This window comes from Falco biarmicus, chromosome 1, assembly GCF_023638135.1.
Source record: "Falco biarmicus isolate bFalBia1 chromosome 1, bFalBia1.pri, whole genome shotgun sequence".
In the NCBI taxonomy this organism is placed as follows: Eukaryota; Metazoa; Chordata; class Aves; order Falconiformes; family Falconidae; genus Falco; species Falco biarmicus.
In genome coordinates, this window is record NC_079288.1 from 87,046,194 (window position 1) to 87,070,234 (window position 24,041).

The 24,041-nt window shown below is 49.2% G+C and overlaps 1 protein-coding gene across 2 annotated transcripts in view; it reads left to right on the forward strand.

Moving 5' to 3' along the window:
- The first annotated feature begins 20,959 nt into the window (after positions 1–20,959).
- The window catches only part of ATRN (attractin), a 156,771-nt gene continuing 153,689 nt past the window's right edge, over positions 20,960–24,041 (forward strand). The window contains exon 1 of one of the 2 annotated variants that reach the window (XR_008822673.1): positions 20,960–21,424. Coding sequence is in view for 1 of the 2 variants with exons in the window: in XM_056344292.1 (XP_056200267.1) it covers positions 21,084–21,424 (341 nt within the window). In the remaining variant the exon portion in view is untranslated. The remainder of the gene's footprint in view (positions 21,425–24,041) is intronic. The other variant, XM_056344292.1, reaches the window with a different exon arrangement.

Genomic DNA, 24,041 nt, shown 5'->3' on the forward strand with positions numbered 1-24,041 from the left:
TTTAGTTTTTAATCTTAAAAAGCCCAAAGACACTTATGGGGTGGGGCATGAGGAGACTTGGTGTTGGACTAGACTTAAAAATCCTTACCATCACAGGCAGGCCACCTTAAGAGCACAGAGAGCCAGGGCGAAGCCTCCACAGACACAGATTCCTCTCTAACCACAGCCTGCAGAGTCTTCTCTGCCTAATCACTGCCCTGCTCAGAAGGTGGTTGTTAGTATCAAGCACCATCACGAAAACAGGTAGCTGAAACAATAGCTCCTTCCAAAGCTCAAAGCACACAGGCACATGTCCCTACAAAGTGAAGGTCTACATGTGTCCACCAAGGAAGTGGTAGAGAAAAATTTGTTGGAGTGGTTTGGGGTAGGGCCAGGCAAAAATATGAGGGATGTGTGGCTCCGTCAAGGAGCTGAAGAACATGGGGACAGTTTGTGTGCCCCAACATGGTGCCAAGGCTATGCTAATGCCTGGTGAGTATAACCCATCCCATGCATCCACAGGCTGGAGGGCATGGAGCAGTCCAAGTGGAGCATAGTCAGCTCATTCCCACAAAGCATGCTCTGGCTTCCCAGACATCCAGAATCCCAAATAAATGCCACAGCCTGAAGGTGACAGAGCAGAGAAACAGGCCTCAATATATAAAATGAATTTAAATAAAAACAGTTGCAAGACAGTTGCTACAGAATAAGAGAACCTCCTCAAAGGCTATATAGAGGGAGAGTTCCTCAGGACAAACTTGCCCCTCCTCTGTGCTACTTACCAGGAGCCAGCTAAGCTCTGCTCTTTCCCCAGTCATTCCTACATGGCCTGTGCATCAATTCTTTATTTTCAGGTCTCCAGATTGAAGATGGCCTTAGGTTAACACTGACAATTAAGAGGTGTCTAGAACCGGCTGCATACAAATACATTTTAAAGAGATCCTGTAAAGCCTTCTACTATGTTGGTGGTGGGGAGAATGACAAAGAGACAGACTTCCTAGAGATGCACAGCTGCATCTGTACAAGGCAAGATGCAAGCTGCAGAAAAAAGAAATGCAACTTGATTTAAAGAAGAAATAATGCACCATGATGGTGACTAATGACAGGAACAGGAGCACAGCAAGGTGCAATCACCATCTTCATGGGCAAAACCCTAACCCTGAGCTACCTGATTAGGCTTGGAAGTTGGCTCTGCTTTGGCCAGGGGTTAGACCAGGGACATCAGGGGTACCTTCCAGCCTTGGTTATTTGATGATTCTTTGTAACGAGATGAAACCACTGATCAGTGGTTTCAAGGTTAGTGCATTGAAGGCTTGACCCACCCTAATCAATAGCTCATCTTTGGTTATTTGCACAGGTGGCCTCAATCTGACAATATTACAACCTGTCTGATCATCAAGCCAGCAGATAAAAGCTTGACCAGTCTCTTTGCAGCCTTCTCGAAGTCACCCAAAGCTCATGCAGCACTTTTTGTTAATTTGCTAAATGGCTCCCCACAAGGTCTCTAGATAAGGCTGCAGTTTCCTGCCTGGTTGCAGAGAACCTTCCCATTAGGGTCACTTCTCTGAGTTGCCGTTGCCCTGTGGTCCATCAAAGACCATCTCAGAGGACAGCACCCCAACAACCTTTGGTGTGTGGGGACAGCAAATATCCTTTCCAACAGATAAAGCATGCTGTCAAAATCCCAGCTCTGCAGCAGGTATGAGTTTCCTGGGAAGAGGGAAAAGTTCCGCCCTTGGGCTTAGAGGGAAGGGTATCAAAGCTGCTCAGACATGGAGCATCACTCAGAACAGGAACACATGCAGCTACCTGCTACTCTTCAGCATCGACTTTCTGCCAACTCACAGGCTCAGGTGGTGGATCTGAGATATAAACTCAGGCTTTGGTTTCCTTGGTTGAACTGCTAAAGTTCAGACCGGGAGGGCTGAGAACACCACTGTGCAGACAGAGTAAAATTTATGAGCACGTGTTGCTGCACACTCATCTGACCGATACTTCTCAACCCAGTACGTGTTTTCCCATCTCGCTCCCTGAAGAGCAACATCCTCTATTAATTAACCTAAATGGCTGAACACATGCTTTCCTCTTAGTGAAAGATAAACAAAACCAGATGACCTGTGAATGAAAAATAAGGTGGTGACACACTCTGAGCAACACTGCTCCATGACAAAGAGATACCATCACAGCAGGAATGGATTGTCCCACGATAAAAAAATCAGGCCCAGGAGTGATGGACTTGGCTTGCAGACCTAGCTCTTGAGCAACCTTGATATGGGCTTAAATAAATCACTGCAAGAAAGCATCAGGGCTGAGAATGGACCAGAATCCACAATGGCTGGGCAGCAACTGAGCATCATTCCCACCAGGTGACAATTAGCTTTGTGTGATGAGTTTAGTGGCCTCCCTATGCTGGACAGGCTGCTTCAGCGAAGCTGTCATAATTACCTCTTTTCTTGGTAATATTGGGAGGATTTGGTGGTAAGAGACTGAACCCCTCTCTCCTCATGAAGCGCAGAGCCGTGTTAGAAAGGCCAGGTGTGGGATGAACTGCTCAGACAGAGACTTGTTCTCCTGGCGAGACCTCCAGGGACTCATCTATATATAACATAAACTCATTTGCATTCGGAATATTTTCTCCTGACCCACAGCAAGGGGTGAGTGGGTTTTGGCATGGAGAAGAGCACTGAGGTACAACAGCTCCGTGCAAACCCTGGGAGCTCAGATGCGCCATAAATTCATAACCCTCTACCTCGAGCCGGCCTGGCATGGAGAACTTGGAAAGGAATTGGAAAGATTTGTCTTCACATTGTGCTGAATCCATTTTACTCCCATTGCTTTGTTAATTGCTGTACCCAAAGATTGTGGAGGAAAAAGGAGCACCAGCATAAGGATTTATACTCCAGCACTGTGTGCAGACGTGCCAGTCCTTTCCTCTCTGCTCTCCGTAGTTACTTGAGGTATGAGTATTTTGCTCAGGGTTCATGATATGCCTTTGATAGTCAGCAAGGAGAGAGAGTGGGATGCTGCGACTGCTGGTCCTAAACTCTGAGCCATCTCTCACTCAGCTGGGAGGTCGTGGCTGACCACTGTGACCCAAAATGTGCAGCTTGCCTTACCAGCGCCTCTCTGACAGCTCCACGGAGGGACTACCCTCTTCAGAGTGGCACAGGCAGCTGTCCTCTGCGGTTGTCACCTTTGACACTGCTGCAAAGCCAAGCCAGTCAATATTATTAATATTACTAATAACTAGTAAGAGACATCAAGCCGCCCTCACAGAGAGAAATATCTTCTTCCAGGGTAAGTAACATTTCCCGGGGTGAATTATGACTATTTACTTGCATGCTGACAGTCTCCTCTGGCCATCTTGCTAGCAGAGGGTCTTTACCAACCCCCTGAAAATCTCAGCCCCCGACTCCTACATTGTTCTTTGCAGCTGTGTCCTAAACCTGGGCTCATCAGCCTGTGGTGGCCTGTGCAGCTCAGCTGGGAGGCAGGATAAATGCCCCGTCATTTCTATGACACTTCAGAGCCTCCCGGGCTGAGGCTGGGCTATTAGAAGACAACACTCGGAGATAGGAAGCAAGAGGAAAAATTGCTGCCACAGGGAGATACAGAAAGTAATGAGGGAAAATAGCGATACAGCCGAGGTGTCTGCAACACAGGGTCCTGCCGACATTGTCAGTCTAAATGTAGGCACAGATAACAGCCCTGTGCATGCTGGAGATGAATCCCCATCTGTGGGCTGCGTGGATGTGAGATGGGACATGGGCGCAAGGGCAGAAGCCAGGAACTGATCCTTTCAGCTGTGCCAGGACATTGGGCTAAATCCAATGTGCAAGAACATTTCCAGTAAGAAGTTGTAGGACGTCCCTCATCAGGACAATCCCTGGTATCATGTACCACCATCTGCTTTCAAACCAAAAGCCTGGGTTTTGAGCTTAGACAGGTCTATCAATATTTGTTCCCAGACACCAGGAAGGATGCTTTCTTCCATACAGCTCAGCAAGCCATAGGTGCCATCATTGCTACGTGGGTCTCCATCACAGGTCACTATACAGAATCACTTTCAGGCATTTCAGGCCCCAGGCATCACTGGCCCCCCTGCCCCCTGGGCACCTTGACACCGCCTCTTGCAAGACCTCCAGAATAACTGTGGGACGCCCCACAGTAACCACTGCTGCTCCATGGAGAAGACTCTCTGCCTGTGCTGTCATTGGGACAAATATCCCAGAAACCCATGACATTCTCACCAGTTTTCTTTCACCAAATGCATGTGAAATACACTCAATTCTGATGGCAAATGATGCCAAGGGTGGTGTGGGTGCCAGAGATGGGGAGGAGGATGGAGTCACCAGCACTTGCAGACATTCAGGGTTGGAAGAAACACATGAAGATCTCCAGGACAAGTAATTAAAACCCCCCCAAATGTACAGGTCTTGTATTAATCCTGCAGTTAAGCTTTGGAAATCCCTGCCTTCAGGGTAGGAGAGGGTTAAAAGAAAGCTCTGAGGCAGGCCTGCGCTCTCTGACTACATGGGATGCTCTGAAGGACAGCTGAAATCTCCCTGAAAGGCCTCCTACCCTTTTGATCAGTCTCGAAAGAGAATGTCTCTCATCATTTAAGTCAATTCTTCCAGGATGGCAAGGAGGGGTATTTTCATGGTTGATTAGCTTTGTAAAGCTCAGGCCAATTCAGCTGTTATGGAGAGATATACTGTGCTCCTGCCTGGCGTTTGCTGGAGCAGGCAATCAGCGGTGCTCACTGCGGTGCACGGAGCAGGAGCCACTGCACCAAAAATACCGCACTGGGGACCAAAGAATGTAACAAAGCTTCAAAGCTGGATTTGAAGCCCTGAAGTTTCTTGCTTGCTGTTCTGGCCATGGTTGTATGTTAGATGTCTATGTTCAACTAATGCTGAGGCCAGAGCCCAGTGAATGCTGTGGAATAGGACAGAGAAGTGAGGTACTAAGATGCTGTGCTCTGGGGAGCATACAATGACTTCAATAAGCTTTTCCTTTTCATTCCCTTCTTCTCCTCTTCCTTCCAGCTACGCCAGAAGGGAACCAAATCCCGTATGACACATTTCCACCGGCCTCCCCATCGCACCTCCCATTCAGAAGTGACTGAACTGCCGCTTTGGGGGAGACAAGGGCTCTGCCAGATGCTGGGAGTCTGTGAAGGCGGTGGGAGCTGATGCCTTTTTGAGGTTGTTTCCTGCTGCAAAAGGCTTTCTTCCCAGTTACTCATGCACTTGATTTAAACACTGCACAAAAAACCCCTCTCCTCCGGGAGATACAAAGAGAAACGGCTTGAACTTGTCTGTGGCTGGGGTCAGCTGGGGAAGGTTAAGTGCAAGGCACAGAGGGACAGATTCCTGGGTGCAAAATGGGAGATTTCTAGCTACTTGAGATGCTGTACTCTTGCTTCACGAAGCTGGAAAGGAGAGGAGGTCGCTGGGGCTGTAGGCAGCCTGTGCAAGCCGGAGTGGACTTCAGTGTGCTTCCACTGGCATCAGAGAGCTGGGATACATTGAGAGTAAGCAGGAGGAGACAGGAAAGCACAGGGCTTTATCCTGTCTCTGCAAGGCCTCTTTCATCTTAAAAATCAGACATGAGAAGCAGATTTATAAGAAAAGCCACAGGACTGCGACACACAATATGCTGTGCCAAGGCAGGTGAGCTGCGGCATTCCTGGAAAAGCTGCCTGTGGGACTGGTCCAGGCACTCAGTACAGAAACAGAGCAATGCTGGTGGGATGGAAAAGTCCTCTGGGTAATTACAGAAGATGTGAGGGACACAGAAAATGCCATGCAAATGCTGTTTGTGAATGCTGGGTGCTGGCAGAGCCACTGGGATGCTCCCTGTGTATCTGCTCATGTGCAAGCTTGGTTTAACTCAGCAGTGAAGAAGCTGGAAGGCAGAGAGCTTCAGAGGCCAGTTTCTGGCCACCTGCATGTTCGCGATCCCAGTTCTGCCACCCTATAGTAGGACAGGCCGAAGTGATGGTGGCCTGAACTGTGTCTGGGCTGAACTATCCCATCTCAGTGGCCTGTGTACAATGGCTTAAGGCAGCAAACACACATGTCAGGGTATCCCAGGCTGAGGATCTCAAGACTCACGTATTAGAAACAGGTCCTCTGCCCCAGCACTGATTTGCAGCCCCGGTGAGGAAGACCACTGGCACTGTAAAGAGCTTTTCCAGTCCATACTTCAAGCCTTCCCAACAAGTGGTTGTCAACCCTGTGCCTGGTCATCTCCAGTGACGTTGCTTTGGTGGCTTCGATATCAGAGCTTCGTTATCCTGACCATGTCCTAAGAAATACTCCTCCACTGACTAACTCCAATCTCATTCATTTCAGTTCAAGTCTGTTTGTTCTGTCAGCTGGGGCATGGAGGACAGTTTCTCCCTAAGGACAAGAGGTGGCCAATGATCCATGAAATCTCACGGCTTCTCATCCCAGGGACCTTGTCCACCACTGTCTCCTGAGTTTGGGCTCATGTAACAGAACTAAGTCCTGGATGACAGAGATTAAAATAAGTTAATTATCTCGGTGTCTACAGAGTTAATTTCCCTGAGAGAACCTGACTCCTGAGTCACCCTCATCCAGCCTCCTGCCTTGCCCCCTTATCAGCCATCAGTGCTTTCTAGGTAGATGGGTAACTTTTACAGCATCATCTCACACAAGGCAAATCCTCTAAAAACAGTCAGTGGAGCATTTAATCGCCATCTCCAAAGCAGTGCTCATCCAAACACAAGACAGGCTCCCCTCTCTAAGCCTTTTTAATCCTTATGCCTCTAAAGCAGAGATACCAGTCTGAGGAAAATAAAATCAGCAGTCCCAATTCTTGGATTAGGTGCTCCCCAGCAGCTTCTGAAACTTTTCTAACCATCAGCCAGGATTTTGTCATACTCTGTAGGCTTGTGCAGAAGAAGAAGGTATTTTCACACTAGGAGAAATAGAATATAGAAATGGGAACAATATATTAACATCCCTCACAGAACAGCTCTTGCAGAAATAACCACACTCCAGGGCAGAGGACTCCCTAAAATGATATCAGGAACACATCAATCACAGCATGGTACACATGGGCAAATTAAGGAGCTTGGGGTGTTAAAGATATGGCAAAAGATGTGGAAAAGAGGTTTGCATCTGGATATATGCTGTAAAATACTTCCTCTTCACCTCTGTGCTGACATTTTTATAAGACAATGTAAAAACTTTTATATCCAACAATGCCATTTGCTGTTTATTTAAGTAATAACAATCGAGCTTGCAGGCATTTCCTGGAGATAACCTTCTGGCGAGGAGCTTTCGTGTTGTAACTGCTCATTAATCCCCCAGTGAATATCCTGGTTTGACACCATTATCGAGACTGCTATATGATCACTGTGGAGACTATAATGTGATCAGTTAATGGTAGGCTGTTATTTTTCAGCACTTAATTATTGCAGGGTGCTTGTTGTCTGTCATTAAAATTACTCCACCGTAAAAATCCTTGTTCTTAACCCCCTGTTCCCACTCATAACTCCCCGTGTCGCCAGCTGAGTTATTTCCCCCTTGTCCTCCTCACTCCTTAGCTTGATATCTTATGCAGGCAAATTGTCTATTTTTTGCTATTTTTGCCCCAAAGGTAATGCATTCATTTCTGAGCAAAGGGAGAGCGAAAACGATAAAAAAATAAAATAATTCATAGGTCTTGTTATGAAAAAGAGCCACTTTACATGGTCATGAGGTTTCTGTGCAAGCCAAAGGGGTGAAAGCTGGCCTGAGGGGTAGGGTTATTTATGGCACCTCTCCACGAGCATGTTGGGACTCCATAAAGCATCACTGCTGGGATCATCTTCCCAGCTTATCCCTCAAACACATTGCCCTTGTGCCTTCATCCTCCCACTGCCTCACAGTCTGAGCCTACACCAAATAACAGCTCCTTCTTTTTTACTTTAACTCACTTCTCCGTGTAGCTGCACCCTTTTGCAAACCCCCAAAGTTTGACATTTTTGTCTGCTTTTTCCTTAGCTGTCTCCCCAGCCTTGCCCATGGAACTCCCTTCTGACACGTGGAAAGCCACTTCTTGCTGAAGTCTGCAAAACACAGGCTAAAAGTCACAGCTTTTCAATGGGATACTCATCATCCTGCTCACCCCCTTTGCTTGGCTCCTCCACTTGCTGAGTCCTGCTTGCCACTCAGTCATGAGCTTTCTGCAGAAGAGATGTTTTGCTTTGCTTAACATCCCACGTGCCAAACCTCTAATCCTCACCTGAGGCCCTGACAACATGTACAATATTCAATTGACACAGGAAAATAATATTTAGAATCAAAATGGAAGTGAAGAAGTAGTAATGGGAAAATGCTGAAATATCGGTATGGAAACATGAAAATGCAGCACATATTGTGTCTTTAGTCCAGAGAACGCTGGAGTGCTGGAGTATTTTGGTCACCAGATGTATGCATAAACCATGCTTGATAATGGAAAAATTAAACACTTTGTTTACTAATACATTCCAAATACATGTTGATCTTTTTGAAAATGCACATATTCTCATCATGGGATCTGATTCAATACTATTTTCAAGAAAACATGTAATTATTAGTCAGTGAAAGTTACACAGGAGGATCTGACGATATGTCAGACTGGCAGGCGCTGGTAGGGCACCTTTCTGTGTGGGGCTTCAGGCCAGTACCAGGACTGGTTGTAAGCATATGGAGCATGTGGTAGGTTAAAATATTCATGTACGTAATTCCACAACATGCTGAAGTGCAACGGTAAGCTCCACGCCTGAGAGACCACCACTGCCTGCTGGCATGGCAGCTCTAGCATCTCCCAGAGCTCCTTCTCAGGAGCAGCGGATGAGCCCCCTTCCCTAGCTCCACACAGCCATGTACAAGCCATCAAGAGCTACCTTGGCTTCTGTATCCCCCGTATGGGCTCACCTCCAGCTCAGACAGCAAGCAACATTTGCTTTCAGTGAGCAGTAATGGAGCAAACTGATGTGTCCCAGGTTTGCAACAGTGCAACAGCCTTGCCATGGGACAGAGGATGGGCTAGAGACCTCCCAACCCCCCTGACAACCATACAATTTTAAGATTGTGTCTTGGAGTTGCTGAGGAGCATATGCAGATCTACAGCAGTGATCTTGCTGTATAGGTAGAAGTAGTATTGGAGACAGCATGCCCAAGGGAGCATTCCTCAGAGTCCCCTGTTGCACCACCACAGTAGTGGGACGTTGCATGGCTAAAGCACCTGAGCAAAATCATCTGAACCCAAACCCACAGGAGTCTGCAGCAGCCGCTTTGAGGGTTGCAGAGACCAAGGTCCTCCAGCCACGAGGCCTAGTAGCCCAAGCAGTGCAGTGCTGAGACCTGAACCAGGAGCTCTGGAGCTTGGGCTGTGCTATGGGGCAGATGTAACAGGCTGCCCTCACACAGGAATGAGTGTCCCTGTATGAAAGCAAAACTCTGCCATGCTTCGGTCTGCAGATGACTGTGAGTGGGAGCCAGGTATCTGTCATGTTTAGGCAGCCTTTACGGTCCCAGGAGAGGGTATGTGCCACAGGGTAGACATCCGTGTAAAGCAGCTCAAGGAAAACCCATGCTGCAATGTCTACAGTTCTCTACTGACTGCAGAAAATACCTCTGGGACTAGCTCAGAAGGAGACATCTGTGCTGTCAGTGTCTTAGGCAGCTGAGATGAGTCCCACCCTTTGAGGCAGAGGCAGTGCTGCTAAAAAAATATCAAATAACCTGGAACCCATGCAGAACTTCTGGGCTAGAGCGAGGACAGCATTCATGGCTTCGCAAAGGCCATTACCGCCTACTCATCTCTGGAACACAGTTCAGCCAAGGAATGCGTTTTCTTGGCTCTCCCTAACTGTTAAGGGCTTAACCACAACAACTTCTTAATGCTGATCTCTGTGTGCCGTTAGCAAATGTGCTGGTCATATCGATTGCCTGAGCTGTTCCTTCGAGATGGGTATTATTCTATGTGCTTAAATAGCATATTTATCTTCTGGTACCAAACATAATCTGACTCACAGATCCCCAGATAATACCTCTATTTAATGTTGTTTCTAAAACACACAGTACTGCTATAAAGACACCTCTTGGGAGCATCTTGTTGCTGAAAAGCCCGCTCTATTTTCATCTGCATTCTCAAACACAACCGCAGCAGTGGCTACCTTTGCTGTGCTCAGAGTAGATCCTTTTAGCAAACAGTTGCTGCACAAGACAGTTCCACTCTTTCCAAACCAACATTTCTTGTTTTGGCAGGTGTCTCTTCGCCTCCCAATAGTCTTGAACATGCACTTGCACATCAAGGGGAATGTGGTGCCCATAAGCACCTCCAAGCCTGCTGCCTTTGCTGGCGAAGCATCCTTGCAGAATCCCTGTGCAGGGATGTGCAACAAGTAACGTGCTGAATCGGGGTTGTTTTTTTCTCATTCCTCTGCCCCTCACCTTTCCTCCTCTGCTGCCTTTGCTCAAGCTGAGCACTCATCAAGTAGTTATGCTGAGGAGAGCTCAAAACAGTGGGAAAAAAAGCTGAAAAGACTTTTAATATTATTTCTTTTCTATATCACAACACATTTTACATTTTAGTTATATTAATTAAAAATGGAAAAAAACACCAACCAACCAACCCCAGCCCCCGAGACTTTTCTGGATTGTAGTGAGACACTGTTTCCTCCCAAGAAGCCCCAGGGATTACAGAGCAATATTCTTCTTGAGCCAAACGTTATGCTTCCTTGAAAAGCTGCACAGGGCTCAAATTGCAGTGGCAATCGCCCCAAATTGTGCCACAGAGCTGAGCTTTTACAGCAACACCTGGAAGCCCAGAGATATGAGACCCTCTGGGGCTGCAGATGGGGTGGGAGTACAACTGGCACCCTGGGCAGGGGCAACAGGATGGAGCCAAACAGCCATAGATGCAGGAAGCCAGCCTTGATGGTTCCTCCTTGCCACTGAACCCATGAACCATCATAAATCCTACACAAAACAGATCCCTTTGGTCCCATCTGTTCCTTTTCTTTTCACCTGCCCTCTCCCTTCCTGCGTGACCCCTCTCCCCTCACACCCTGGATTTTGCAGCAACTCACCCCGCTGAGCAAAGGCTGTTGCAAGTCTGCTCCCAGAAGTTTATTCCTCTTCCCCATGCTGCCCAAAAACCATGCCCTGGTAATACTCCTCTTGACAGAGTTACACTAATTTAAACACGTGAGGAGTGAGCATTCTTCTTCCCAAGTTTCTTTCACACCTAAAATTGGTTTAATCCTTTGTTAAGCACTATAATATGTAGATATCTGTGGCTGTACTGGAGTTAAGTAGCATGAAACTATTAATCTTGCTTTAGTGGTCAGAGGTGTTGACTAGCCATTTATTTTCAAGCCCCAAATATTTCTCCTAGGTGGTTTGAGCTGCTTGGAGGAAGGGGGGAGGTTTGGACATGGTTTTTTCCAACCTAAGTTTTTATGTGATTCCACATCTCTCCTTGCTCTGTCCATAAGACAATTCATCTCTGCGTTTTGTGTGTGCTCCAGATGTAATTGTGCATTCCCCTCTTTTAGGCATTTCCTGCTCTCTAGTGCTGTTCATGCAACCTCTAGCAAAATACCTGTTCCGATGCTATTATTATCCTAGGCTTTATTATCCCAATTATACTTTGCACAACTATTTTGTTGCACTGAGGTGCAAGAGGCATTTGAAGAACTGGTTTCAGTTTAAAATCAGTAACTCCTTACTGGTTTGGCCTGTCACGATAGCAGGAAGCAAAATGTGTAGATGTAATCTAAAATCCAAGTTCCTTATGTGCTGTTTCAACAGGGCATGAGCAAGCCCATGGGGAAGTTTCACTCTCGTTAAGCTGCGAGCGCAAGTTTAACTACGTGTGCAGCCACTCCCACGGAAGTCAGCCTGACCATTCACCCTCTTAATTACAGGTCCATGTGTAAAAGTTTGGATGAAATGTAGTTTAATAAACTTTGTATAAATGCTAGGCTGTGGACCCCAGAGGAGCTATATTTGATAAAACCAAATTAGCCTGGGGTGGCTGCACAACAGGGTTTACATCTGTTCTGCAAACACAGTCCCCAGCTAAATATTAAATTGATTTAAACCAGCATAATCTCACCCAGAGAAGCCAGCAGCAGAGCCCATGTCATTATTAGGCACTGAATGCCGCCGCCCCAGTTCTTTTTGTTTACACTATGAAAAAACAGCAGTTCTCCTACGGCTGATGGTGTTAGACTGGTATGAAACAGGAGCTACCCTCAGGCAGGTTCTTCCAAAGCTTGGCAGGCGATGCTCCGAAGCCCAGTCTTCCCAGTGCCAGCGTGCTGTGCAGTCTGCACATCTCAAGGATGAGACCTACGAAACCCAAGACCACATAACTTAACACGTAACTCCATTCCTCAGCCCCAAAGGTACAGATTCAGTGCCCTTCTGCTACAACAGCCTCCGGTGTAAATCTGGCTGATGGTAAGCAAGGTGCATGAAACTTCAGGGACATTACCACTAAGAGAGTGGTATCAAAAAAAGATAGTAAGGCTCTGAGAAGAAAGGTGCTTCTGATGGAGAAGAGCCCAAATGCTAGTCTTGGGTGTTACTCTTCTTGTAAAAGTCGGGATGAGGGCATTTGTACTTTCAGAGACTTTTTTTTTTTAACGGTCTCTCTTTTCTCCGGCACAAAGCCAAGTTCCTAATAACTACTATCAGCTCTGCATGAGAGCTAATGGAGAGCTTGTGGATCAGCAGCCCAGCGCTGCACAGCAAGGTCCCCAGACTGAGTGCAGCAGAGCTGGCGATGTGGAGCCCCAGGACTGTTTTTGTCAGGAATACTTAGCTGTGGAAAGGCCCCACTGGCTTTTTAGCGGGGTGCTTTCATGTACAGCTGCATCAGGTCTTCAGCAGGAGTGGCTCTCCTGAGAGCTATTAACAAACGTGCAGGATCGTTAGCCTCAGTCAAGGGGCTGGTGCTTAAACAACCACAGCCAGCCCTGCTCCGTCCCCCTGGGAGCTTCAGCAGGGAGATGTGAGCATGCGAGGCTTGTACACTCCAGCGGTGATTTTTGACATGGGGTCAGCAAAACTGCCCTGAAGCCTAAGGCTGGTGTCTCCTGCCACTGCTGCTTTCCTGGCCATAGCCAGGGAAGGTGGTTAAGGCTTCAAGCAGCTGAGAAAATGGACATCAGCATCCTCTCCCAAACAGTGAATAACATTCAGTTGTCTTTCCCAAGAGCTACAAAGGAGTCAACCTGATGTGTGAGCCAGAGGAAGAAAGAGGGAGAACTGGTAGCAGAGCTAAGAGACATAAATAAACCTAAGCAGTGTCTACAGGTATGCTTATGCTTCAATCCCTCAGTTAATTACTGTCTGTTAGTGGAATTGCACCCAGCAGACCCGCACTGGGTCTGTCTGTGCAGCAGCCAGAAATGCACCTGCATCCCTGGAGCGGTGCCTGACCTTCCCGTAGTCCCTCTGATGGAGTGACTCCAGTTCCTGGGTGGTAAAAGCTACCATGGGGACAGCGGTGCCAGGGGCTGATTAGGGAAGGTGTTTCCATCCCGGGTATGTGAGTCAGCCAGAGGCAGCCTGCATGTCAAGGGCAGCAATTGCGTTTCCTTGTAGTAGTGTCAACGAGGGTTGGGCAGCACTGTTTGACTCCCTCCAGAAAGGGCAAAGGCAAGGAAGTGGTGCGCATGCAAAAGCCTCTGCAAATGAGCTGGGGAAGAGGAGAGGATGGGGAGGTCGAATGTGATAGCATCCCCTTCCCTTCCTCCTCTTCCTCGCAAATCTGATCTCTCTATGACAGGTGAGACCTCGTCAAACACACCCAGCACCATCTGCCTGCCTGCCTGCTGATGTGCCCTTGGGACAGTGGAGTTACTGTAAGAGTCTGGCACCCATAGCTGGTGAGGCTCTCACTCAATCAATCCCCCACGGGTGCCAGCTGCTCCTGCAGCCCCAGTGTCGGAGGAGAGAGTCGTCGAGGTCAGGCACAGCAGAGATGCTTCTCGTGGAGCATCTGGCACAGCCCCTAACAATATGCAGCCCATCTTTGCTGTTTTGTTCAGGTTTTTGTTTTGAACATACAAAACTGCCTTGCTTCCCTTTATTCCTACCAAGAATACCCTGCACAATGACGGCAGCTCCTCTCTTTTCAGCCCCTTCCCTCCAGCTGAATGTGCAGGGGGTCACATTATACTGGGCTTCGGCGGCGGCTCTGAATGCCTTTCGTTATCCTCTTGCCGGGCTCCGATTCGGAAGGAAGGAGGGAAGACAGAGCTATTTTTATTGCATCTAGGCTCTCCCCAGACTGCATCTAACTTGCTATTGTTGGTCAATGATCTTTCAATTACTTGCTACACTTGGGACTTTGCTCTGTTCTTGCAAAAAAGGGCTGATGTATTCAACACGCTCTTTCCAAAGAGCAGGCTGGAATTGGATGATTAAGCTATGCAGAAGAGTTGCTTGCAGACAAACCCTTTCTTTTTGTAAGTATCAGAGTTTGAAAATGCAGTTCGCTTTTTTTTTCTCTGCAGCAAGTTTACCAGCTTTTGGTAGTTTCCAAATAATATGTCAGAGGTGGTCCGCTGAAGTGATTTTTCTGGTCCCAAGAAGCGCAACTTACTTTCTTCTGACTTTTTTTCCCCTTTTTCCTCCTTACTCTTTACACAATACTCTGATTTTTGTTATGAAGCTGGAGGTTACCTCAAAATACACCAGGATTTCAGAGGACTGGCTTTACAGAGATTACGTCTCTGGGCTGGGAGCCACACTTTTTACAGGTTTAGACCTAATTTTAGTCCCTAGTCTACACAAATCAACATTTTCCTAAATAGACACTCTGTTTTCACAGCTACCCAACTTGAGGCAATCAGATGCTGGTCTTTTGAGCCTGCCCACCTTCCCACTAAAACCAGATGGAGATCTAAGGGTCAGATCTTTCCATAAAGCTCCTTCAAGACACGACCTGAAAATAGAAAATCTACAAGAAAAACAGAAGCGGAGCAGATATACAGCAAGTTAACTTGGCCACTGTGATGCTTTTTGCTGAACCCAGATCGATCCAGCAGCCTCTGTGGTGCTACAGGATTGTGCAGTATGAAATATGGTTTCTTTTGAATTAGATATAAAACCGAGGTCCTAACATTTGTAATCACTAGAGCTCTTGCAGGGTTCTGCACAGAGACAGATGATTTAACCCAGGTCCATGGGGGCTGTTCCTGTCTCACTAACCACCATTTCCACAACAGCTCTGGAAGGGTGCAATGTTCTTCATTTGCTCTCCTAATTTCTCCAGTTCAATGAAGTTTTATTACTAATTTCCCCCTATCCTGAAATTGAAAGATCTAGAGCTACTGTGCAGATGGGGAGGTATTTCTCAGCTATTCATCATTACCGTGCCTGCAAATCTATCAGACCTTTGTTCCTGGCAGCACTTCAGTTACTGTATTTCATTCCTTATTCAGTGTATTTTTGAAGGACCTTTGTTCATTACATCCACGTCTAAATGAAGGAAAAAGAGAGGTCAAACTAGACTTCTAGCAAACTCTGAGCTTATGCCCAAATGTGCTTAATAATTGGATGTGTGTTGTTAAACAGGCTCACGGCAGGATTTCCAGGTGGGTGGGTAGAAAATAGAAGGTTTCTGTGCTTACTCCTGCTGCTCTGACACTTGTATCAGCTGGAGACCTTCGGTGGAAAAGCACCTGATTTGCATGAGAGAAGGAGGACTTGTGCTAGTGTGAGGTCTGGGACATGATCAGAGAAACCAAAGGGAAACAAGGGTGAGTTGTTTGCAGGAAGTCTGAATTCTGCAGAGGAAAAAACCCCCAAAAAAATCCCAAAGCAAGCCCTTCAAACGACCCAGAGAGTGTTTTGAAGGAAGATCGCATGGCAGTTGTTAAGTGTGGGGCTGGCCCACACACCTCCCCAGACAGCGACGAGCATCTCAAGTGAATATATTTTGGTCTGGGTCTGACCCTGTTCAGACTCAGACTTCATGGGTGCTGAAGGAAGAGGAGCTTTGGGGAAAACAGGTTTTTGAGTCACCTCAGTTGCTCGGCCTGAAGTTGCATTTAATGAGAAGGGCTTTAGAGCTATGTGTGAGCTGCTCTTTGCAATAGCAAGAATTTCTTTCTTGCAGTTTTCTTCAGCCTGGAAAGGCGAGGAATTTCGAGTGGAGTGCAAGGGATGATGACAGTGCTGGATGGCAGGACATCCTTTTCCTTCTTCTTGCTGTTTTTAGATCATGGAGGAGTTTTTGGATAGGGAGCAAGGACATGCTGCTGGAGCCATATCATCTGGATACAACTAGGGCAGCTGGGAGTACCTTCAACAGAAGGGACAGGGCTGGGAGACACTAAGGAGTTGGGAACATGGGCAAAGGTTGCAGTGGGTGGAAACGGCAGGCTGGGTGTGGAACAGAAAAACTGGTGATGGTTATAAGCTAATTGGAAATGGCTGGTTCCAGGCCCTTGAGAAGGGAGTTACTTCAGGAGTTTAGGGCTCCTGTGAAACAGCTCATCTCAAGGGAAGGAAAAAAGCATGTACAATGCAGCATTATGGTTATGGCTTCAGTTGATTTTTGACCCCAGGTATCACCATGACTTAGCCATTTTGAGTTGTTTAGATAAACAGACTGAGCAACCAGCTTCCCAGGGCAGCTCCATTGTTAACACATCCGTGATATCCAGCTCAGCTGTGACTCAGACATCAGCAATGATGTTCTGACCTTATTAATATCAATGGGAGTCTTCTTAACGAGGACATAATTTCACCCCAGAGAGCAATTCATTAATTAGCATCTCTGGCTATCCTGTCATTTGGCATATGAAGTGGGCAGTAACTTATATACTAAGCAAACATGCGCTGAGTAAATATGCATTCAACTACACGTATAACGACAACATACAGGGTCATAAAAGTCTGGCAGCAAGAGTGAACAGAGGCAAGTGTAGCTCCTCACTCCAAACATAACTCAGTGTTGGTGGCACTTGCTCATTGTACAGCCTTGTCTAAAATCAATGTCCAAGGAAATGCTTGCTTAATTAGTTGTTGATTTCACGTGCTGCATGAAGTTGTGCAAGAATCACTCAAGTGCTGCTCTGATGGCATTATTTTTTTTCAGCCATGATAACTGGGACTCCTCCATCCCTCAATGCAATACCCTCACAACATGCGGTTTGCAAAAACACCATTGTCCTGCTGCGCCTGTTGCCAGGAAAGAGTGTTTTAATCATTCTAGTAAGTCTATTATGAAATATTTCTGTTTTCCAAAATAAAAATAGCCTAGCCTGCACTCTGGGCTAAACTAACTCCTCCCTTTACCAACTGCTTTTTCATGTTCAAAAGTTGTCATCTAATTAAAAAAAAAAAAAAAAAAGCAGCAGCATTTTTTAACATTCTTTGCATGTTAAAATTGAACAGATTAAACAATTTAACTATAATGATCTCCCACAGTTAATGTTTCGTGCAGACAGCGACAGGGTACAGTGTGATCACTAACAAGGTCAGGGAAGGATTTCTTCTATTGTGCAACACCCACAGATGTTAGTCGTCTCTGAAGTATTTGAGATTGGCCACTGACAGCTGTTAACTGGACTGTCGGCTTGTCATGATGTGAAAACTCTTTCCCTACTTTGATTTGCTGGATGATCTTTTCCAATTCTTCATTTAAGAGAGTTAAAGTTTGCTTGATGAAAAACAACCATCAGCCACTGCACAGATCTGATTATTTTAGTTATGTGCTAGAAAACATTTTCATTTACAAATTTTAAGGAACTACTATAGTAAAAAGGGTGGGGAGAGATACAAGGAAAGATGGCATCTTGTATTTTTTCACCTAGCTGGAAAAAAACCCACACAAATTGCTGAGCACACAAGCAGTTCTTCAAATCTGATGCCGATGCAGAGATGTTCAACTGAAGCCCAGGATGGGAACCATTTCTCAAAGTTTATTCTCACCAATGTTTTTACTTTCCATTTCTTGTGCAACACCTAGCTGTGCTTGGGAAGGAAGGGGGGAGCAGGTGTTGTGAAAATGTAAGTATTGTTATCTCTGATAACTGAAGCAAATACGAACATGTGGGGAGAGACAAAGCAGAGGACGGAGGCAGTATTTGAGAGCAGATGCCAACCCCAGGCCTGAGCTGGTAATACCAACACGCACCAGCAGTACAGAAGCCGGTCCAGAGGCGTTTCCACTGGTGGGAACCCTTTGGCTTCAGTTGGTGGGAGCAACCTGTGTGGGCAGCACCTGCGTGACCGTATGGGGCCTGCGTGGCCGGGGCCTGTCGTTGTGGGCTGCCGGGCGGCTCCTGTGAGCAGGTGCCAGCAGGTTCCCCCGTGCCCGATGGCGCCAACGCCAGCCGGCTCCCAGCCGGGCCCGCCGCTGGCCACGGCCCAGCCCAGCGGCCACGCTGGCACCGCCTGGGGGGCGCCGCTTACACCGGGGACAAGGGACAGATCCTGCGGCAGCGCCAGGCGCCGGAGCAGAGGTGCCCCCCACCCGCGGGGCAGCCCCCGGCCAGGCAGCCCGTGCCCCCCGGCCCGGCCCGGGGAGGTCCGCGGTGGAGCTGATCCCCAGCTGCAGCCCGTGGGAAGGACTCATGGCGGAGCAGCCCATGGAGGACTGTCTCCTGTGGGAAGGCCCCCGCGCTGGAGGGGGGAAGGGTGTGAGGGGGCAGCAGTGGCAGCGGCAGCAGCGGCGTGTGAGGGACTGACTGCAGCCCCCATTCCTCATCCCCCTGCACCACTGGTGGGAGACGGGAGAGAATTTGGGAGCAGAGTTCAGCACAGGAAGAAAGGAGGGGCGGGGGGAAGGTGTTTTAAGATTTGGGTTTATTTCTCATTACCCTGCTGTGATTTGATTGGTAATAAATGAAACTGTTTTCCCCAAACTGAGTCTGTTTTGCCCGTGATACTAACCGGGGAGTGATCTCCCTGCCTGTATCTGCACACTTTCGTCATATTTTCTCTCCTGGGTCTAGCTGAGGAGGGGAGTGATAGAATGGCTGGTGGGCACCTGGTGTCCAGGCAGTGTCAACCCACCCCAGTGACACACAAAGGATAATCCAGAGAGCAGCATCATGTGCTGGCTTTATCTTGAGCTGGGTGAGTCTCAGAGCCAGACTGGCTTTTGCTGGTAGCACCTTGGATAATGACAGCGGAGGGTACCTGAATCGGCAGATTCAGGGCATGCTGGCAGGTGTTTGTGTCCCAGGAACATGCACATATATAGAAATACACCCTCTCTGTGTCTCCAACTCTGCGTAGCCTAGAAGGTATTGGTAACCCATTTCTCACCTCTCGCATCTTTTTGGTTTTACATTTCCTTTGGATACCAGGCCAGGCCAGCCCCGCACAGCATTTTAAAAATGAAGTCAAGATTTCATTCTTCTTCTTGGGGCCTCAAGCAGAAGAGGCAAAATGCATAAACAATGATTTTGTTAGATTCTTGACTGACAAGAAGACAGAAACTGGTCTTTAGACTGTTTTCTTTCCTATCTGCTCAACACCCTTCATTATTCCAGGTAACTCACTTAGAAATCACCAAGGCTCCCCCTGAAGAAACCTCCTTCAGCTCAGACAGGTAACTAATATTTTGATTTCTAAATACAAATTAACTATTTAAATACGGTGAGTTGGCTATTTCCATCTAGTCTCTTGTCTGTCTTTGCATTACTGTACCTAAACCGCAGTCACCCTTTTATATAGGGAAAAATGTGAAAAGTGTATTTTTTTGCCTTTCATTTAAAACCTGAAAATTTCTCAGCTGTTGACATCCTTCCGCATTTCAAACAAGGAGTAATTCCAGACACAAACAGATCAATGGAGACAGACCAAAGGCAACATTTACCCAAGAACACTAACATCATCAACTTTCTCACTCTTTCACCCCACTGAAAATGAAAGGTCTGAGAATTCTGAACAGCATCTGTGTTTCTGCTCCACCCTTCCCGCCGCACATGACATCCTTGCTGGTGTGCATAGAAAACAGCCTGCTGCTTTGCCCGTGAACTCAGAAGAGGACCAATGGTGTAATTGCTTTGCTTCTTCCTCCCTCAGTCTTTGCTGTTACTGATTAAAGCCTAGAAGACCTCAGAGATCTTGTTTTCCAGGATGGGGAGGTATCCCTTTTTGCAGATCCCTGCTTTCTCACTTACACAACCAACTAGTAAGGCACATTCACCTTCCTAATTTTAAACAGGAAACCTTTACTACCCAGCGACGATAAACATGCCTCTGTAACTCTCGCATGAACTGCCTGCTTTGCTGGAGCCAGACCTGATGATGGCAGATCTCAGCACAGATCCAGCTCTCAGTCAGAAAACCCCGAAGCATAATCTGAGCGTGAACAACTCCAGCTTTAACTCCTCCTGTTTCCAGCCACAAAGACGTGGCATCCCTTCCCATCCCGTTGTCCCCATCGCCGCAGCATGCTGGGCCTCGCCGTCCATCCTGTAAATGGGGGAGGCTGCTCACCGCCTCAGTGCTGCGTGGGGATCCACAAGGCTGGTGCGAGGAGATGGTGGGTGGCATGAGGAGATGGCGGGTGGCAGAGCTGCAGGCCCTGGGTGAAAGCCCCTGCAGCAAACGAAGCAAACCCACCCCAAACTCGGTTTTTATTCAGTCTTTTCCCTCCTCTTCAACCTCGAGGCCTCCCACACACCTCAGTGCCACCCTCACCCGTGGCATGAGGGGCAGTCTGGGGGTGGCTGAGGTGTCAGGCCCTGAGGAGAGGGGTCAGGCCCTGAGGCAGGGGTCAGGCCCTGAAGGGGGGAGTCAGCCCTGACACTGGGGTGGGGGGGTAACCCCGGCGCTCTATGCTCCCTGGGCGGCAGAGGTGCCCGCAGCGCGGCCGCTCTGTCCGCCTCCCGCCGCCCCCACTCGGTGGCAGGAGGCGGGGGAACCCCGCTGCCCGTGGCCGGCGTGCGGGTGACGTCATCGGCCGCGGCCCGCCGGCGCCGCCTGGCTGCTGCGCGCCCGGCCCGCCGCCTTCCCGTCCCCCTCCCCGTCCCCTCCTCCCCGCTCCGCACCGACACCTCGCGGCCACCGTAGCGGCGGAAGCCCCCTCACCGGCCACCGTCCCGGGAGGCGCCGCGGCGGATGGTCCGCGTTGTCCCGCCGCCCCCCGGCCGCCCCTCACGGAGTCGGCGGCGTCGGCGTCGGCAAATGGAGCGGGCGGTGCGGCGGGGCCCGGGCTGGCGGGGCGGGAGGCCGCCTCGGAGGCTGCTCTTGGCGCTGCTGTTGTTGTTGATGCCGGCGCTGCCGGGGTTAGGGCCCGCCGCCGCCGCTGCCGCCGCCGCCGCTGCCGCTGAGGAGGCGGCGGCGAAGGAATGCGACAAGCCGTGCGCCAACGGCGGGCGGTGCCAGCCGGCCAGCGGGCAGTGCGAGTGCCAGCCCGGCTGGGTGGGCGACCAGTGCCAGCACTGCGGGGGGCGCTTCAGGTGAGTCCCCTAAGGGGAGGGGGGGGGTGGGGGGCTGAGGGTGTCGCCGGAGGGGGGCTTGGGGACAATATGGCCGTGGGGGTGAGCGGCTGGTTTCGGGTACGGGGGATAAGCAAGAGAGACAGACACAGCAGGGACTTGGTGGCCCTGGGTTAAGCTGGCCAAGGGGACGCCTGGAGGGAGGGGGATAAGGAGGTGGGGGGTGTGAGGGTGGTCTGGGGCCTCAGGAGGGGTGGGAGCCTCCGCCGTGGGCCCGAGGGGCAGATCAAGGTGCAGGTGGGAGGTGAGGAGGGAACAAGAGGGCCTTGGGTGTCCCTTGGTTGGGTCTGCGGAGGGACCATCCAGGGGACAGTAGGGGGGGTGGGTGTGAGGGGTTGATCCAGCGGGGTGTAAAGGTCGGGGTGGGAGCCGGGTGGGGGGACAACAGGGGTTTGGGTGCAGAGCAAGGGGTTCTGGGCGCATGTGGCTGTGTCTGGGGAGGCTTGAAGGGTGGCAGGAGCACGGGTGAGCGTGCCCGAGGCCAGGCCTGAGGGGCTGCAGGGGATGGCAGCGGTTGGGGCTGGGAGGCGGGGGGGGGGTGTCTGGGATTAATGGGGTGGAGGTGTCAGGTGCCCCTCAGAGCAGCACTTGGGAGAGTGGCGGTGGGTGCGTGCAGGGCGTTTGTAACGCAGAGAGGTGCCTCCGGGGGGGTGGAATTTTGGGTGTTGGTTGCTGGGCTGGCACAGGGGCAGCTGGGGAGCAGCTGGGGTGTGAGGGGCTGTGGGGCTGCAGGAGCAGCAGGGCGGGCGCAGGGCATTGTGTGGGTGGGATGTGGGCATGATGGGGTGCGCAGGGCCGAGCTTGGGAGGAGCTGGGCTGCAAATGCAGGTAACTGGGTTTATGAGAGAATGTAAGGCTGAGGGGGGGCTTTTGGGTAGGGGGACATGTTCATACAGCCCCCAAACCTACCCTTGCTTCCCTAAGTAGAAGTCTGAAGGATGGTGTGTGAATGGGGGATGGTTTTGTGGGTGGGGGTGGCTGGTGTTGGAGCAGTGGGGAGCAGGTGCTGTGGCTGGAGGACAGCCTGGGTGTGGGTCGAGTTCCTGGGTGGGGGCAGATACGGACTGACGTGGAGGTAAGGGACTGGATCTGGCTGGGAGCAGGTTGGAGTGGGAGAGGAAGGGCATATGAGCAGGTGTTAGGGCTGGGTGGAAGCAGTAGGGGTGTTTGGAGAGGGGGGGATGGGGTTTAAGCAAGCTCATCTTGGCAGATAGCTAAGCAGGTGTTGGTTTTGTTAAGGTTGAATTTGGGAACAATATGGGCGGGGGAGAGAAGCAGTGTCTTAAAGGGGGTAGCTGGCACGTGGGGAGGCTCAGCTCTTGGGCAGGGGAGCACGTGCGGGAGTGATGCTGGCTCTTGGGGAGGGACAGTGGGAATAATGGCCTGGTGGAAGGAAGCTCACATGTTTGCTGGGGGACAAGGCCAGCGCTGGACAGCTGGAGAGGATCAAACAGGACAAGGGGTGGTGTGAGGTTCCTTCTTCTGCGTGGGGTCCTTTTTTTTTTTGAGAAAAAAGGCTAAACTGTGTTCTGAGGGGGGGGGGGGGGAGATAGACACCCCCCCACCTTCCCCCGGCTCTGTGCTTGTCCAGGCCATGTGTATGTGTTTGTGAGGGATGGCTGTACAGGGGAAAGGTCATCTTTGGGCTGTGCGGTACTGGAAAGCATGTTGCCTGCAGTGCTGAGGCCAGTGCGGCTGGTGATGGGATCCTTAGTTGGGCTCTGTGTCTAAAGTCTATTCCATTGGATGAGAAATCTGAAATCTTCATGGGAACAGGCTGGAAAGGCACCCTGGCTTCTCTGCATAAACTTAAGTTTTCAGTGGAAGAGGTCTCTGTGAGATGGTTACCTGCTTTGGTTTCATCAGCAGTGGTAGCGATAGAGGCAGCATGTGTGTCTGCTTGCGTTAAGTGAATTCCCTGGCAGGGCTTATTCTTGGAAAAGAAGGAAATAAAAAAAGGATGGTCGTTCCAGGCAGCAATCGCTTTTTCAGGGAGCTTCTTGTGGAAAGTACCAACCACCCTTTGATGATGCTCCCTGTAGATCTGGGTGAAGGGAAGCTATTCATATAAGCTGAACTCATGGAGGAAAACCACTTTGTGTGCTTTAAGAGTTAATTTTGTATTTTTTTATTTGTGTTTTTTTGACAGTCTCATATATGGGTGTGTGATGCAACTAATCTGAAAATGGTTTTGTGTGGAAATGATGGCCAGGCTAGGCAAGCCCTGGAAGCTGAAAGCTTCCTTTGCAATGTTTTTTGCCTGTCCTGATAAGAATTTTTTTCTAGTTGAGAGAGTGTGTTGTGAAATAGCCACTTACCTGTTACTTTGCTCAAGTGGTTTATTGGTCATTTTTAAGAGGACTAGATTTGGGTAAAGGCAGAGGCTTCTTTTCCAAATGGCAAAACTGGTGCTGCTGAGTAAAAAAAAGAATTTGGATATATCCACTGCTAAGGGCCTTTTTTTTTTTAACCTCTTGTTTATTTTGATAAAGCTTTCTTCTTTTTCACACATAACTGATCTAAAATTTTGACTGAAAATATAGTGCATGGTTTTTTCTCTAGGTGTCTTATTTAGCTG